Here is a 12,371-nt window from a genome sequence, read left to right as displayed (position 1 = left end):
TTGCGGTAGCGCTCCTTTTTACAGATAGGATGTCTAAGTCTGGCACTAAAGGAGCTGCTCAACTCCTCTACAGTCTGGTGCAGGGGGTGGAAGGTGTTGTCCATGCTGGATGTGGACTTGGACAGACCCCTCCTCTCAGCCACTTCCTCCACTGAGTCCAGAGGGCAGCCCAGGACAGAAGTGGCCTTCCTCACCAGCTTGTTCAGTCTCTTTCTGTCCCGCTCTGCACTGCCAGGAGCCCAGCAGACGACAGCGTAGAGGAGGGCTGAGGCCACCACAGAGTCATAGAAAGTTTTAGCAGAGGCCGGCTCACTCCAAAGGACCTCAGCCTCCTCAGGAGGTGGAGGCGGCTCTGGCCCTTCTTATACAGAGCGTCGGTGTTATGTGTCCAGTCCAGCTTATTGTTGACGTGAACACCCAGGTATTTGAAACTCTCCACAGTTTCTATGTCCTGCCCCTGGATGTCACAGGTGAGTGAGGTGGGGGTCTTCTCCTGAAGTCGATCACCATCTCCTTGGTCTTACTGGTGTTTAAGCACAGATGGTTTTTCTCACACCAGTCCACAAAGTCCATGATGACCGACCGGTACTCCAGCTCGTTCCCCTCAGACACACAGCCCACAATGGCCGAGTCGTCAGAGAACTTCTGAAGGTGGCAGCTGTCCGTGTTGTCGGTGAAGTCCAAGGTTTAAAGGGTGAAGAGAAACTGAGACAGAACGGTGCCCTGGGGGGCCCCGGTGCTGCAAAGTGCCACTCTGACTGACAGCCGTGCAGCCGCACGTACTGAGGGGGTCAGTGAGGTAGTCCATGGTCCAATCAGCTAGATGTTTGTCCACCCCAGCGTCCTCTAGCTTCCCCCTCAGCAGCACCGGTCTGATGGTGTGAAAGCGCTGGAGAAGTCAAAGAACATGACTCTCACAGCGCTCCCGGTGGTCTCCAGGTGGGTTAGCGCCGCTGCAGCAGGTAGATGATGACATCCTGGGTCCAGGGTGGGGCTCACCACGGTGCGCAAGTGAGCTAGGATGAGGCGCTTGCTAATGATAGAAATAATCACTCTTCTGCATTAGAGAATGTACCTGTAACAATAATAATAATAATAATTAATTGAACTTTATTGATCTCACAATGGAGAAATTCCCTTCTGCATCTTAACCCATCCCCTTTGGGAGCAGTGGGCTGCCACTGTGCGGCGCCTGGGGAGCAATATCTCACCATTCGAGTGAGAGCTGGACGAACAAATAAAAACATGAAATTATATTCTAAAAAAAACAGTATTCTGTTTGTTTTTAAATAAATAAATAGCAGTTTCACAAAGACACTTACTTAACAAACAAAAATGTGTGTACTCCAGTCTTTAGTTTTCTTTTTCATCCTAACGTTTTTCTTCCCCTCCCCATCCATAATTTGCAGCAGAGCTGGTCTTCTGTTCCCGTTTTTCCGTTGCTCAACAAATAGGCATGAAATTACATGAATTAAATTCTTTAATACTACATTGCACAAGCAGGAATAGGAAGCTGGCTCCTCTTCTCGGTCCACTAACTGCTGTAGCGAGAAACATTACGCAACATTTGCACTGTGTGCGGGAAGTGCAAAGGCAAACTCTGCAGTCTTCAGTGACTCAGAGTAACATGTTACGCTTTTGGCACCTTAACCCTTCTCTCGGTGTAACAACAAACTCACACAGCCTTTTAAAAAAAATAAATCTTCTCCTGTGTTCATGTGACCAACAAGATCTATGGCGCCTCTGTCATACACAGAAACACAAATGCCAGCCTAACCCGCAGTGCACTCCATCACCCATCTATCCCAGCCGGGATGGTATGAGGGACAACTGCGCTTTGACATCTTTTAAACAACAGCAGCGGGACCTCGTGGATGACATCACACGAATGAAAGGCTGTCTTATTCCATACTTTGCACCAGTCGATTTAGCCGCATGCTCATTGGTCTCATGGAAATTGATGAAAACTGACTTGGAATGCACCCAAGAGGATTGGCCTCCGTGTGCTTAAAAACAGCGGCGCTGTTTTTAAGCATCCAGGTTGCTGAAGACGCCTGGATGGGTGTTGAGTTCACACCTAAATAATGTATTGCAAATGTGCGGCTAGTTTGATGTTCTAGCAATCTTGGAAATCATGAAGACTGTAGGAGAGTCTGAATCCAGTGTGAAATGTACACAAGCAAGAGTTCATGGGCAAATTAAAAAGGCTATTGCTAACAAAAAATAAACTGAAGACAACATGATGCAAAAATGATTGAGACTGCAAAATCCTTTTTATGTTTAAATATTTGTTTAATATCCTTCCTTATTTGTTGTGACCTTCTGTGACAGCTACTGAGTTCAGGATGAAGTGAAACAAATTCATGGTTTATGTAAACGAAAAAAAACAAAACGATTTGGTTTTAAAATGTTCACCCTTGGTCTCTCTGTAGATCAGATAGCTCTTCCTGATTTCAACGCTGGAGCCATGGAAAACTGGGGTCTGGTGACATACAGGGAAACGGCTCTGCTGTACGACCCCGTGCTTTCCTCCACAGGAAACAAAGAGAGGGTCGCTACTGTCATCTCTCATGAGCTTGCTCACATGGTACGTCATTCTTTTCCTCGCAAACACTTTCCTTTTCACTTGGGATTTTCTTTTTGTGTGTGTGTGTGTGTGAGTAACTCAAGTATATCGAGTGTCCCTTTTAAATCCCCTTCCTCTTCTTTCAATTGTCATTGAGGTTAGACCCAAACCAGGCAAATGCAGGCCAAAGTTGATATTTATTTAAATGTTTTTGCTTGAAAGTGGGAAATATTTCACCATGACAAAATGTCTGTTTTTTTTTTTTTTTTTTTTTAGTGGTTTGGAAACCTGGTGACTTTACATTGGTGGAATGACCTATGGTTGAACGAGGGCTTTGCTTCATACGTGGAATACCTCGGAGTTGATTATGTTGAGCCCACCTGGAACATTGTAAGTTTAAAACTTCATAAAAAGACAGACTTTTAGTCGTTAATGTGACGATCTTAAAGTCCTCGCAATGCATAACGACTCCAAGAGTTTGGCCTGACTCCTTTCTGCTTTGATCCAGAAAGACCAGATCATTCTTTATGACGTGCAGAAGGTGTTTGCCATGGACGCCCTGGCTTCGTCTCACCCTTTGTCCCGCAAAGAAGAGGAGGTTAACAAGCCCGCTGAGATCAGTGAGATGTTCAACACCATCTCCTACAGCAAGGTTGTGATTCTTTAAGAAGTTATACCATTTTCATACTTGTTAAAAGAAGGAGTGGAGAGCCTGGTAAAGTTGTGTTTTTTTTGCCACTGTTCAGAAACAACAGCTTTTTCAGTCGCATGATGCTCAAACCACTTGAATTCTTGTGGTTTATAAGTTTGTCCTTTGCAGGGTGCAGCGGTGCTCAGGATGCTGTCAGAGTTTCTCAGCGAACCGGTGTTTGCCAAAGGACTCAGTGTGGGTATTAACTGGGGGTATTCAGGGACTCTTTAACCCCAGGTAAAATGTCAGGTTTTTGAGAATTTGACACCATGATAAATGGTTTCCAAACTTTTTCCTAGCTTAATGTTTAATATAACCTGTTAAATTCAAATGAAAAAACAAACAAACAAACAAACAAACCTGGTTTTAGAAGTGTATACACCTCTATATTGATACTTTACAGAAACAACTTTTGATTTATCCTGAATTATCTCAAAAATCCAGGTAGAAAGAAACTGAGCAGGTCCTCTGGATGGGTTGTTCATTGTTGAACCGTTTCAGCTCTTCTCCAAGAGACTTCTTCAGTCTGAGGAGTTTAAGTTAAACTCATCAACACATTTAAGTGTGACAATCAGAACTGGATGCTCACCTACAAAAGAGGACCATCAGCCTAACTGCTGGCCGGAGAACACTTATAGTTCCCCGAATGTTGAATCATGCTCCCAATAACAGCATTTACAGAGAATCTCACTATTTCACCCCTGAAACAGTGACTGCTGGCCAGCCGATGTATTTATCTGCAGGCCAGTGGTATCTCTTCTCCTTCTCTTGGAAGAGACAAAACATTTCAATGAAGAAGAACCCGTCCAGAAGACCTTCTTAATTTGAGATTTTTGTTTTGTTTACCCTTTGATTTAATTTCACTAATCTGTCATCTGGAGTTTAAATCTTCCGTCATTTCCAGTGAATGTAATAAACCTAACCTGAAGTTAAATTGTCCTAGTTGCAGTGTTCCTGAATTTTCTTCATTTGCCACCTTTCGCTATAGCGACAGTTTATATGGAGTTTTCAAAATATTACAATAATAATTGGCTAAAGATATCAGAGAAAAGACAAAAAAGTTTAGAGCTTTCGGCCCATAATAACAGGAACATTGACCGACATATTTGAGTATTGATGTTTTCACTTAATGGAATTTTAGTTTGTTACTGGTTACCGTTTCAAAGTATTTATGACATTTTTATGTTTTCATGACGTAAAACACTTGGGACTGCCTTGCTGCTGAAATGTGCTTTACAAATAAACTTGACTGGACTTAACTAATGCAACTCTACCGTTGCATAGTTGTTGTTTTTTTATCTTTTATACTTCTACAAACTTAACAGATTTTTTTGTTTTTCATTTGAACTGTATGAGATTTACCAATAATGGGGAGACAAGTTCAGAAATATATTATCGCGATTCATTGTTTTACACCACCGAAACCTGGCATTTTAGCTGGAGTGTGTAGACCATTAAATGCACTAATCTCATCATTTGACTGCCACTGTCAGTTGTGAGTTTGTTTAGCATACTGTTAGTCGACCATTGTTTATTTCATGGGTCTGACAAAAGCGAGGTTGGGCAAGCTTTTTTTGCACATTGTTGTGGGCTTGTTGGTGATGTTGATGTACTGCATCCTATTTAAATGCTTCACATATTTTTTATTCCTATTTTTTTTCTCTCTCTTTCAGTCTTACCTCAACACATTTGCCTTTGACAACACAGTGCATACTGACCTGTGGGATCATCTCCAAACGGTCCGTCAAGTAAAAAAGAAATTGAAGCTGACAGATGTGATGCACCTCATTTCACCTGGCTTATCTGGGAGAATATGTACAACAACTGTTCTCCTGTTTTTCTCTCATTCCCCAGGCAGCTGAAAACACACCAGGTTTGAATATTCCACACACTGTACATGAGATCATGAACCGCTGGACTCTCCAAATGGGCTTCCCGGTGGTCACCATTGACACCAGAACAGGAGCGGTCAGCCAGAGACACTTTCTGTTGGATTCGGCTGCCAAAGTGGACAGGCCATCCCCATACAAGTACAAATGAGTTTCACTTTATTCAGCTTGAATTTCATGAAGAATGATAATTTAGAGTTACTGAAGAGAATGCACAAAACTGATGGTGCAAAAACCAGGCTGATGCAGCCGATGCTACCAGAAACCAAATTAGGTTTCTTAGAAAGTTTAATCGTAACACAAGTTCCATTATTAGAAAATAATGTTTGTATTACATAAAATATTGGCCTACTGTCAAGTTGGATCGTATTCTTTACAGGGGATATGGCTCCCTAACTCATGTCTGGATGTGAAATTTTGTGAAATATTATTGACTGTACTTCACTTTTTCTTCACACTGTGGGGCCCTGGTTTCCAAATAAAACACAAACGTACTTTTATTTGGAGGGAGGACTTGAGAACACAGAGCGCCAGTCCAGTCTTTTTCTCCATAGCCCACACATTGTGAATCTCTCCCAAACTGTTAAGAAGGATTTCCTTTATAAGGAAATCCTTCTTAACAGTTTGGGGAAGATTCACAATGTTTTCCTTCACAATGATCTTTTGGATTTCCTTCACAATGATCTTTTGTGATGTAGCCTCTTGGTGGAGCCAACTATTGTTCCTGGGATTGTGTATGCTATAGCATCGTCATAACATCCCATTTCTGTATAAAAATCCCATTTGAAACAGGTCGTATGCAGTGTTCCAATTTTCTGAAAAGCTGAATTTTGGGTTTTCATTTGCTGTAACCCATAATGTGGAAAATCAACCTTTTAGGGACCCTTTTGGGATCCTATTAGCCACGCCTTTATTTCAGTAGTTCAATAATTGTGCTTGCGTTAATGATCGCATCAGAAGATTTGCTGAGAGTTAACGGTTTGGATCACATTTAGAAAATATCACCTGATTTAGGTTTAGATTTAGTAAGCTTTATTAGTCTTAGTGGGTAATTCATATGTAGCCTTCAAGTCCATACATTAATGTACAGTGCATTAGTGCACACATAGCCTACACATACTTATTTTGGATATACTTTAATTTAGCCATCATCCTTCCTGTTCCTTTTAGATCAGAGCTTCTGACTTGAAAGTTTGACTTTCACATTTTTTCCATGAAAATACAAATTAAAGCAGCAGAGCTCCGGAGGGGGTTTAAAGCAAGTCCCTCTGATGTATTTTGTTACATTATTGCATAGAAATAATATGTTTTACCACTGAAGTAAATGGTCTGGATAAATTACACACAGCCAGAACCACTCCAGTTCACAATTTATGTTTGTTTCACATGATATGATATTACCTATTCAAAATTATTGAGATGCAGCTGTAAGTCTCTAAATATAATTTTTATTGCAGTCCTGAACAAAATATTTTATCATCAGCGTAATATTAAGGATTTAGCCATAGTAAACCATTAATATAATAAGCTAAATATCTATGAATATTAACCAGGATGTTGATGTTGGGAATTTATTTTCTTGTTGTTTTATTTAGTTATACATGGTTTGTCCCTATTAAATGGATGAAGAATGGTGTGGATCAGCAGCAGTATTGGCTCCTTCAAAAAACAGGTATACATGCACAGCAATGCTCACTGTACAGCTCTGTCAGAAGTGTGTAATACTGAAACACACGGCAGACTTTTTTTAGAGATGGGTGAAACTGAATGCACATTAATGTGTTTCTAAATACAATGCAATCTTTCCTAGACACCCATTCTCAGATGAGACTTTCAGGAGACGACTGGATACTAGCAAACACGAACGTGTCTGGTTACTTCAGGGTTAACTACGATGCTGACAACTGGGGGCGTCTCCTATCTCTGCTTAACACTAATCACCAGGTAGGTAACATGCTTCTCTCTCTGCCATTATTCTGCGAATACAAAGCGATCTGATGAATTCATGTTTGCATGAAAATGCAAATCCCCAAAACTCAATAGACATGAGACAAATCAAGACAAACTCCTTTTCCTTTTTTTTTTTTTTTTAAGGGCTTCTTTTCTTCTTTCAGGTTTTATCTGTCATGAATCGAGCACAGATTATTGATGATGCATTCAATCTGGCAAGGTAAAAAAAAAGTCATTCCAAATTACACATTCTTTGTTTGCAAGCTTGCAAAAATATTTGTTTCTCTTATTTAGGGCAAAAATAATCCCTACAACTATGGCTCTGAGAACTACTAAATACCTTTCGGAAGAGAGAGACTATATCCCCTGGGCATCTGCTCTGAGGAACCTCGACTACTATATCCTCATGTTTGACCGCACTGAGGTCTATGGAGTTTTACAGGTTGGTCCTACTTTATGCTATAAACCCAAGTTCTTTCAGGTAAAATCTAACTTCTTGACAAAACTATGTATTGTTACATTCCTGTTTTAGGCATACCTCAAGAAACAAGTCAGACCACTTTTTGAGTATTTTAAAAGAACCACAGCAAACTGGGTCAACATACCTACAGGACACACGGACCAGTAAGGATACTCGTAATATCGCATTCGACAGATGTCGGATATTATGAGATGTCCTTATTGTTTTACCAGTAGATGTTTTTTTTTTTTTACAGGTATAATCAAATCAATGCTATTAGGATGGCATGCGGTATGGGTGTGGAGGGTTGCAAGGAGCTGATAAACAGCTGGTTCAGACAATGGATGGAAAATCCAAATCACAACCCGTGAGTATGGAGGCAATCACCTCTCTGTTTGTTTGAAAAATCTTTTTTTTTTTCTCAGGAATGACTGTGGATTTGTTCTTTCACCTTAATTCGGTGTTTTTCTCCAGGTCCGTTCATAATTTCCTTGCTTGATGTTTATGTCTGGCCAAAATAAATGATTTCATATGAGTGGGGTCTTAGGAATTCCAAAATATGAGGGATTTTATGACAACTATGAAAACTATTTTGGCTCCAGTAAGAGATTGTCTAATCTAAAAAGCCGAACCTGGTGTGTTTTTGGAAAAAAAAAAAAAAAGAAACACAACAGAGAGGTCTGTTTATTATTTGTCTATTGTGCCAATTAGAGTCCATTACCGATTGGCTAATCAGCCCCTGCGACACCTCCTTCCTCAGATGCTCCTTGATGTTGTTGTGCTAGGACCATCATACCTTTTACCATCATACCCAATTTCAAATCCAAAGACATACAAAACACCTTTACCAGAACTGGTAGCCTTCCAGTCTCATTGAACTTCTAACCAAAATAACAGCCATTTGTGCCTAGAACAAATCATGTTTTTTGTAGAGCAAAATTACTGTAATTTAGATTTGGTAGTTTGTGTTTTTTAATTTTTTGTGGTGCTGGTGGCCTTCCTTGATAGTAATCAGATGGGGAATAGGCAAACAGACAAGTGGGAAAGACATGTAGCAGATGTCAGGTCAGGACCATGTTGAAGACCGCAGTCTCTGAATTTGGGGCACCCATTCCACCTCTTCACTACGTGGTGGTGCCATATTTCTTTTGACTTAATTAAATCAGTAGTGCAAAAGTCTTCACATGATCATTGACCATTGATTTTTGACTATGTTGATCACCCTTACCCATTGATTTCCTTCTAATCTTTAGTTGGAAGTGTTCATTTTTAGTGTTGATCCTGATCTTACCCCTGGAGCATGTGCATACCCCCCCCCCCCCTTCTTTTTGTTAGTGAGACAAATTGCTGAATGGATCAGAAAACAATTCATACTTCAGATTGATGTTTAATAGCTTGTGAAACTGATTGGCACATAGCCTTAAACATTGTTTAGTAAAACATAATCCACTACATGTAGATATTGATTTGGGACTCATTTTATAATTCTGCTTTCTTATCTACGTTCTGCTAACCAGGATACATCCCAACTTGAAGGGTACCGTTTACTGCAGGGCCTTAGCCTTTGGCGGGGTTCAGGAGTGGGACTTTGCCTGGCAAATGTTTAAGAACGCCTCTCTGGCCTCCGAAGCTTCCAGGCTCAGGTCGGCTCTGGCCTGCACCAAAACGCCGTGGCTCTTGAACAGGTGGGGGCTGCCTTTACATCCTGGGCTTTTTGCCGCAGCATTTCTTTCTGCTCATTAAAGTCTTGAACCTGTTAGATGAATGAAGCTAATTTCACTCATTTGTTCCTAATCTTTAACCTTAACTTCTCTACATTTTAATTTTCAGGGAACACTTATAAATAAATAGGAGCAGAGCTTGCAAATACTCTCTAACACAAAAGTATTTTTCACAGGTAACAACTTTGATAGCATCTTTATTAGTTGATGGATCAAATTAAAACAAGATGCATTTCAATGTCTAAGAATTAGCATTGTATTTCTCTGTTATGAATATGTAAAAAAACAAAGAAAAACACTTAAATATCGGGTTTAATGTATGATGAAGTATTACAAAAAGTTTACGTATTAAAGTTAATTTCCTAATGATTCAAAAATATCATCTTAAGTAAATTTGCAGTCAGTCCTAATCTACAATACCCTTCAAGGAGGCTTTAAGATCGGCATGGCTACCATTTTAAGATGCATTTCTTTTGTCAGCATACCGACCTTAACATTAATAAACATCAAAAGAGATATTGAGTGAGAACTGTTGATGTCTTAGATTTAAAATGTTGAGCCAAAAAGAATGCACAGCGATTTGCAAGTTATTTTAACACTTATTTTTAGATACAATCACAGACATCATGCAGTTTTAGATCTGAAAACCAATGAGTGAGGCTTCTGCAAAATTCTTCAGATTGAGATTGAGTTAAGCATACACTGGCTCCCAAAGTTACTGGAGTTTTGATTATTGTGTGTCTCCTTCCTGCTGCAAGGACTACAAGGAACTCAAAACGAACATTGCATCCAACAGCTGCCTGCTAATGTTAGACCCTTGTTCAAAGTAAACCCTCTGTTTGACAACTCTGTTTCGAGGCAGGTATCTGGAATACACCCTCGACCCGACTAAGATCCGCAAACAAGATGCCACCTCCACCATCCAGTACATCGCAAGCAATGTTGTGGGAATGCCGCTGGCTTGGAACTTTGTCAGAGCAAAATGGAGTTATATCTTCCAAAAGTAAGAGGTCACTTTGATAGAAAAAAACAATACACATGACAAACTCACACTCCAAAGAAGAAGTTTTTTATTTGAAGTGGAAGAAGAGGGACACATGGTTATGTATCCAGCTCTCTTTTAATCTAAATACCCCTAAATTTGACTTAGATTTATTAAGATTAAAGCTTATACTTGTGTTAGAATGGCCTAGTCAAAGTCCAGATCTTAATCCAGTGGAGGATTTTTGTTTAAAGACTCTTCCTCTCCTGTCTGAGGGAGCTTCAACTATTTTGTTACAGAAGGATAGACAATTTTTTTTAAGCTATAGGCCAGTCCATGTGGGTTGGTGTCCTGCAACCTTTATATGTGTGACTGCTTCAGCACACCTGACTCCGATTTGAGCTCATTAGCGAAGCGTATAGCTTGACTATATGCTAGTTAGGTAGTTTAGTCATTTGATTCAGACGTGTAAGGCAAGGAACACATCTAAAAGTGGCAGGACAACAGCCCTCCAGGATCTGAGTTTAAGACCACCGCTCCCAGGGGTTTCAAATCTAGTGGAGAGAGACCCAGAAAACCTGCAGCATAAGGTGGTTCTGCAAAGTACTGACTTGATTGGGCCAGTTAATTAATATGGGGACCCTTTCAAAATTTTATTTTACATTAAAAATAAGAATTTTTCTTTGGCTTCACAGTTACAAAGCACTTTTTGTTGGTATTTCACATTAAGGTGCCACAAAATAGATCAAAGTCTTTGGTTGCAGCGTGACAAAATGTGAAAAACCACAGCAGCTTTGCTGAATATGCAAAATGAGGTTTGTGAGCAAATACTGAACATTAATTGAACGCAGATTTTATGTATTTATTTATTTTTTTACCTTCGATGACTCGTTTGAATTTTCCTTAGAAAGACAAATTAGCTGCTGATGTAATCATAACTCCTCAACAGTGATTCACAATCACTTCATCTTATACTGGAATATTATTTTAGGTGCACACTGAGCTATTTTTTTTTGGGAATTACACATTTAGTTTTTTTTTGTTTTGTTTGCAATCAGCAGGAGTCATATTAAGCCCTTCTTCTGAATGGTATCTTTTGTCCAAGGTATGGAAGAGGATCTTTTTCCTTCTCTAATCTCATCGGCGGAATCACAGTGAGGTTTTCCACGGAGTTTGAGTTACAGGAGGTATGCAGACCACACGACCGCAAGCAAGCTAAACCACACACTGGATCTTCCTGAGGATATTTAAAGGAAGAGAAATACAACACATGCAGATGCTCAGCTGTTTTTGTTTTTCTTCCTTTTCTCGCTCCCAGCTGAAGAAATTCAAAGAAGAGAACCTCCATGTTGGTTTTGGCTCAGCTACCATGGCCCTGGAGCAAGCCATCGAAAAGACGACTGCCAACATTAAGTGGGTGACAGAAAACAAAGCTGAAGTGCTCGAGTGGTTTACTAAGGAGACTATGGGAGGACATTCCAGATGACACTCTGCTTCTGTATTTTCTAGAAAGTGTAATGATTAACAGAAACAGTAAAAAAAATCAAGTACAAAAGCTGCACAAAGACGTTTTTCACAGCAGTGACAGACTCAGCTGAAAGAAGCAAAGAAAGACTGTACTTTAGTTTTATTAGAAGTATACATCAAAATAATACTAATTATAATGTATGCAAAGTATAATATACTCTGTATTTGCTGAACATGATACACTGATGCGGTTTTAGGAAGCAGCTACCTCTGACTCGGACTCTACATGTGGGTTAACCCTGAGCATTTTAATACTGATGCTGATGGGAGGCTGGCTACCATTAATGCAAACTTCACACTGTGAATTGACTTTGGTGTCTTAGAATATAACAAATGAAGAAACGATTAATAAAAAAAAAAAACAAGCTGTTTGCCTTATGTGTGTGAGTATTGATCTTGAAACATGCAACAACTGGACACGGTTGTAATCCTTTCAAATAAAGAAAATGGCAGGAAACCATAGTGGCAGAATGCAAAAGTCTCTGTTTAAAGCATCACTTCTACTTAAAGTCCAAAAATGTTAAAACATGGGGATTATATTCCAAGTATTGTGAATTGCTACATCAGCGGCCCTCAAACTGGGGT

General features: G+C 39.9%; 1 protein-coding gene across 1 annotated transcript; it reads left to right on the top strand.

The window, feature by feature from the left end:
* Positions 1-2,842: 2,842 nt before the first annotated feature.
* On the top strand, positions 2,843-12,248 carry LOC118562992 (aminopeptidase N-like; the record flags this gene model as incomplete). Its single annotated transcript, XM_036136478.1, is given in 15 exon segments — positions 2,843-2,956; positions 3,075-3,218; positions 3,387-3,452; positions 4,931-4,996; positions 5,112-5,287; positions 6,742-6,818; positions 6,957-7,090; positions 7,261-7,316; positions 7,391-7,538; positions 7,629-7,720; positions 7,813-7,923; positions 9,074-9,241; positions 10,140-10,280; positions 11,365-11,446; positions 11,578-12,248. Coding segments are annotated over 15 exon segments (1,743 nt in total), but the record flags the coding sequence as incomplete, so codon positions are not given.
* Between the last annotated feature and the right edge of the window lie 123 nt (positions 12,249-12,371).

Source organism: Fundulus heteroclitus, chromosome 4 (genome assembly GCF_011125445.2).
Source record: "Fundulus heteroclitus isolate FHET01 chromosome 4, MU-UCD_Fhet_4.1, whole genome shotgun sequence".
Classification (NCBI taxonomy): domain Eukaryota; kingdom Metazoa; phylum Chordata; class Actinopteri; order Cyprinodontiformes; family Fundulidae; genus Fundulus; species Fundulus heteroclitus.
This window is presented reverse-complemented; position numbering and strand designations above follow the sequence as displayed.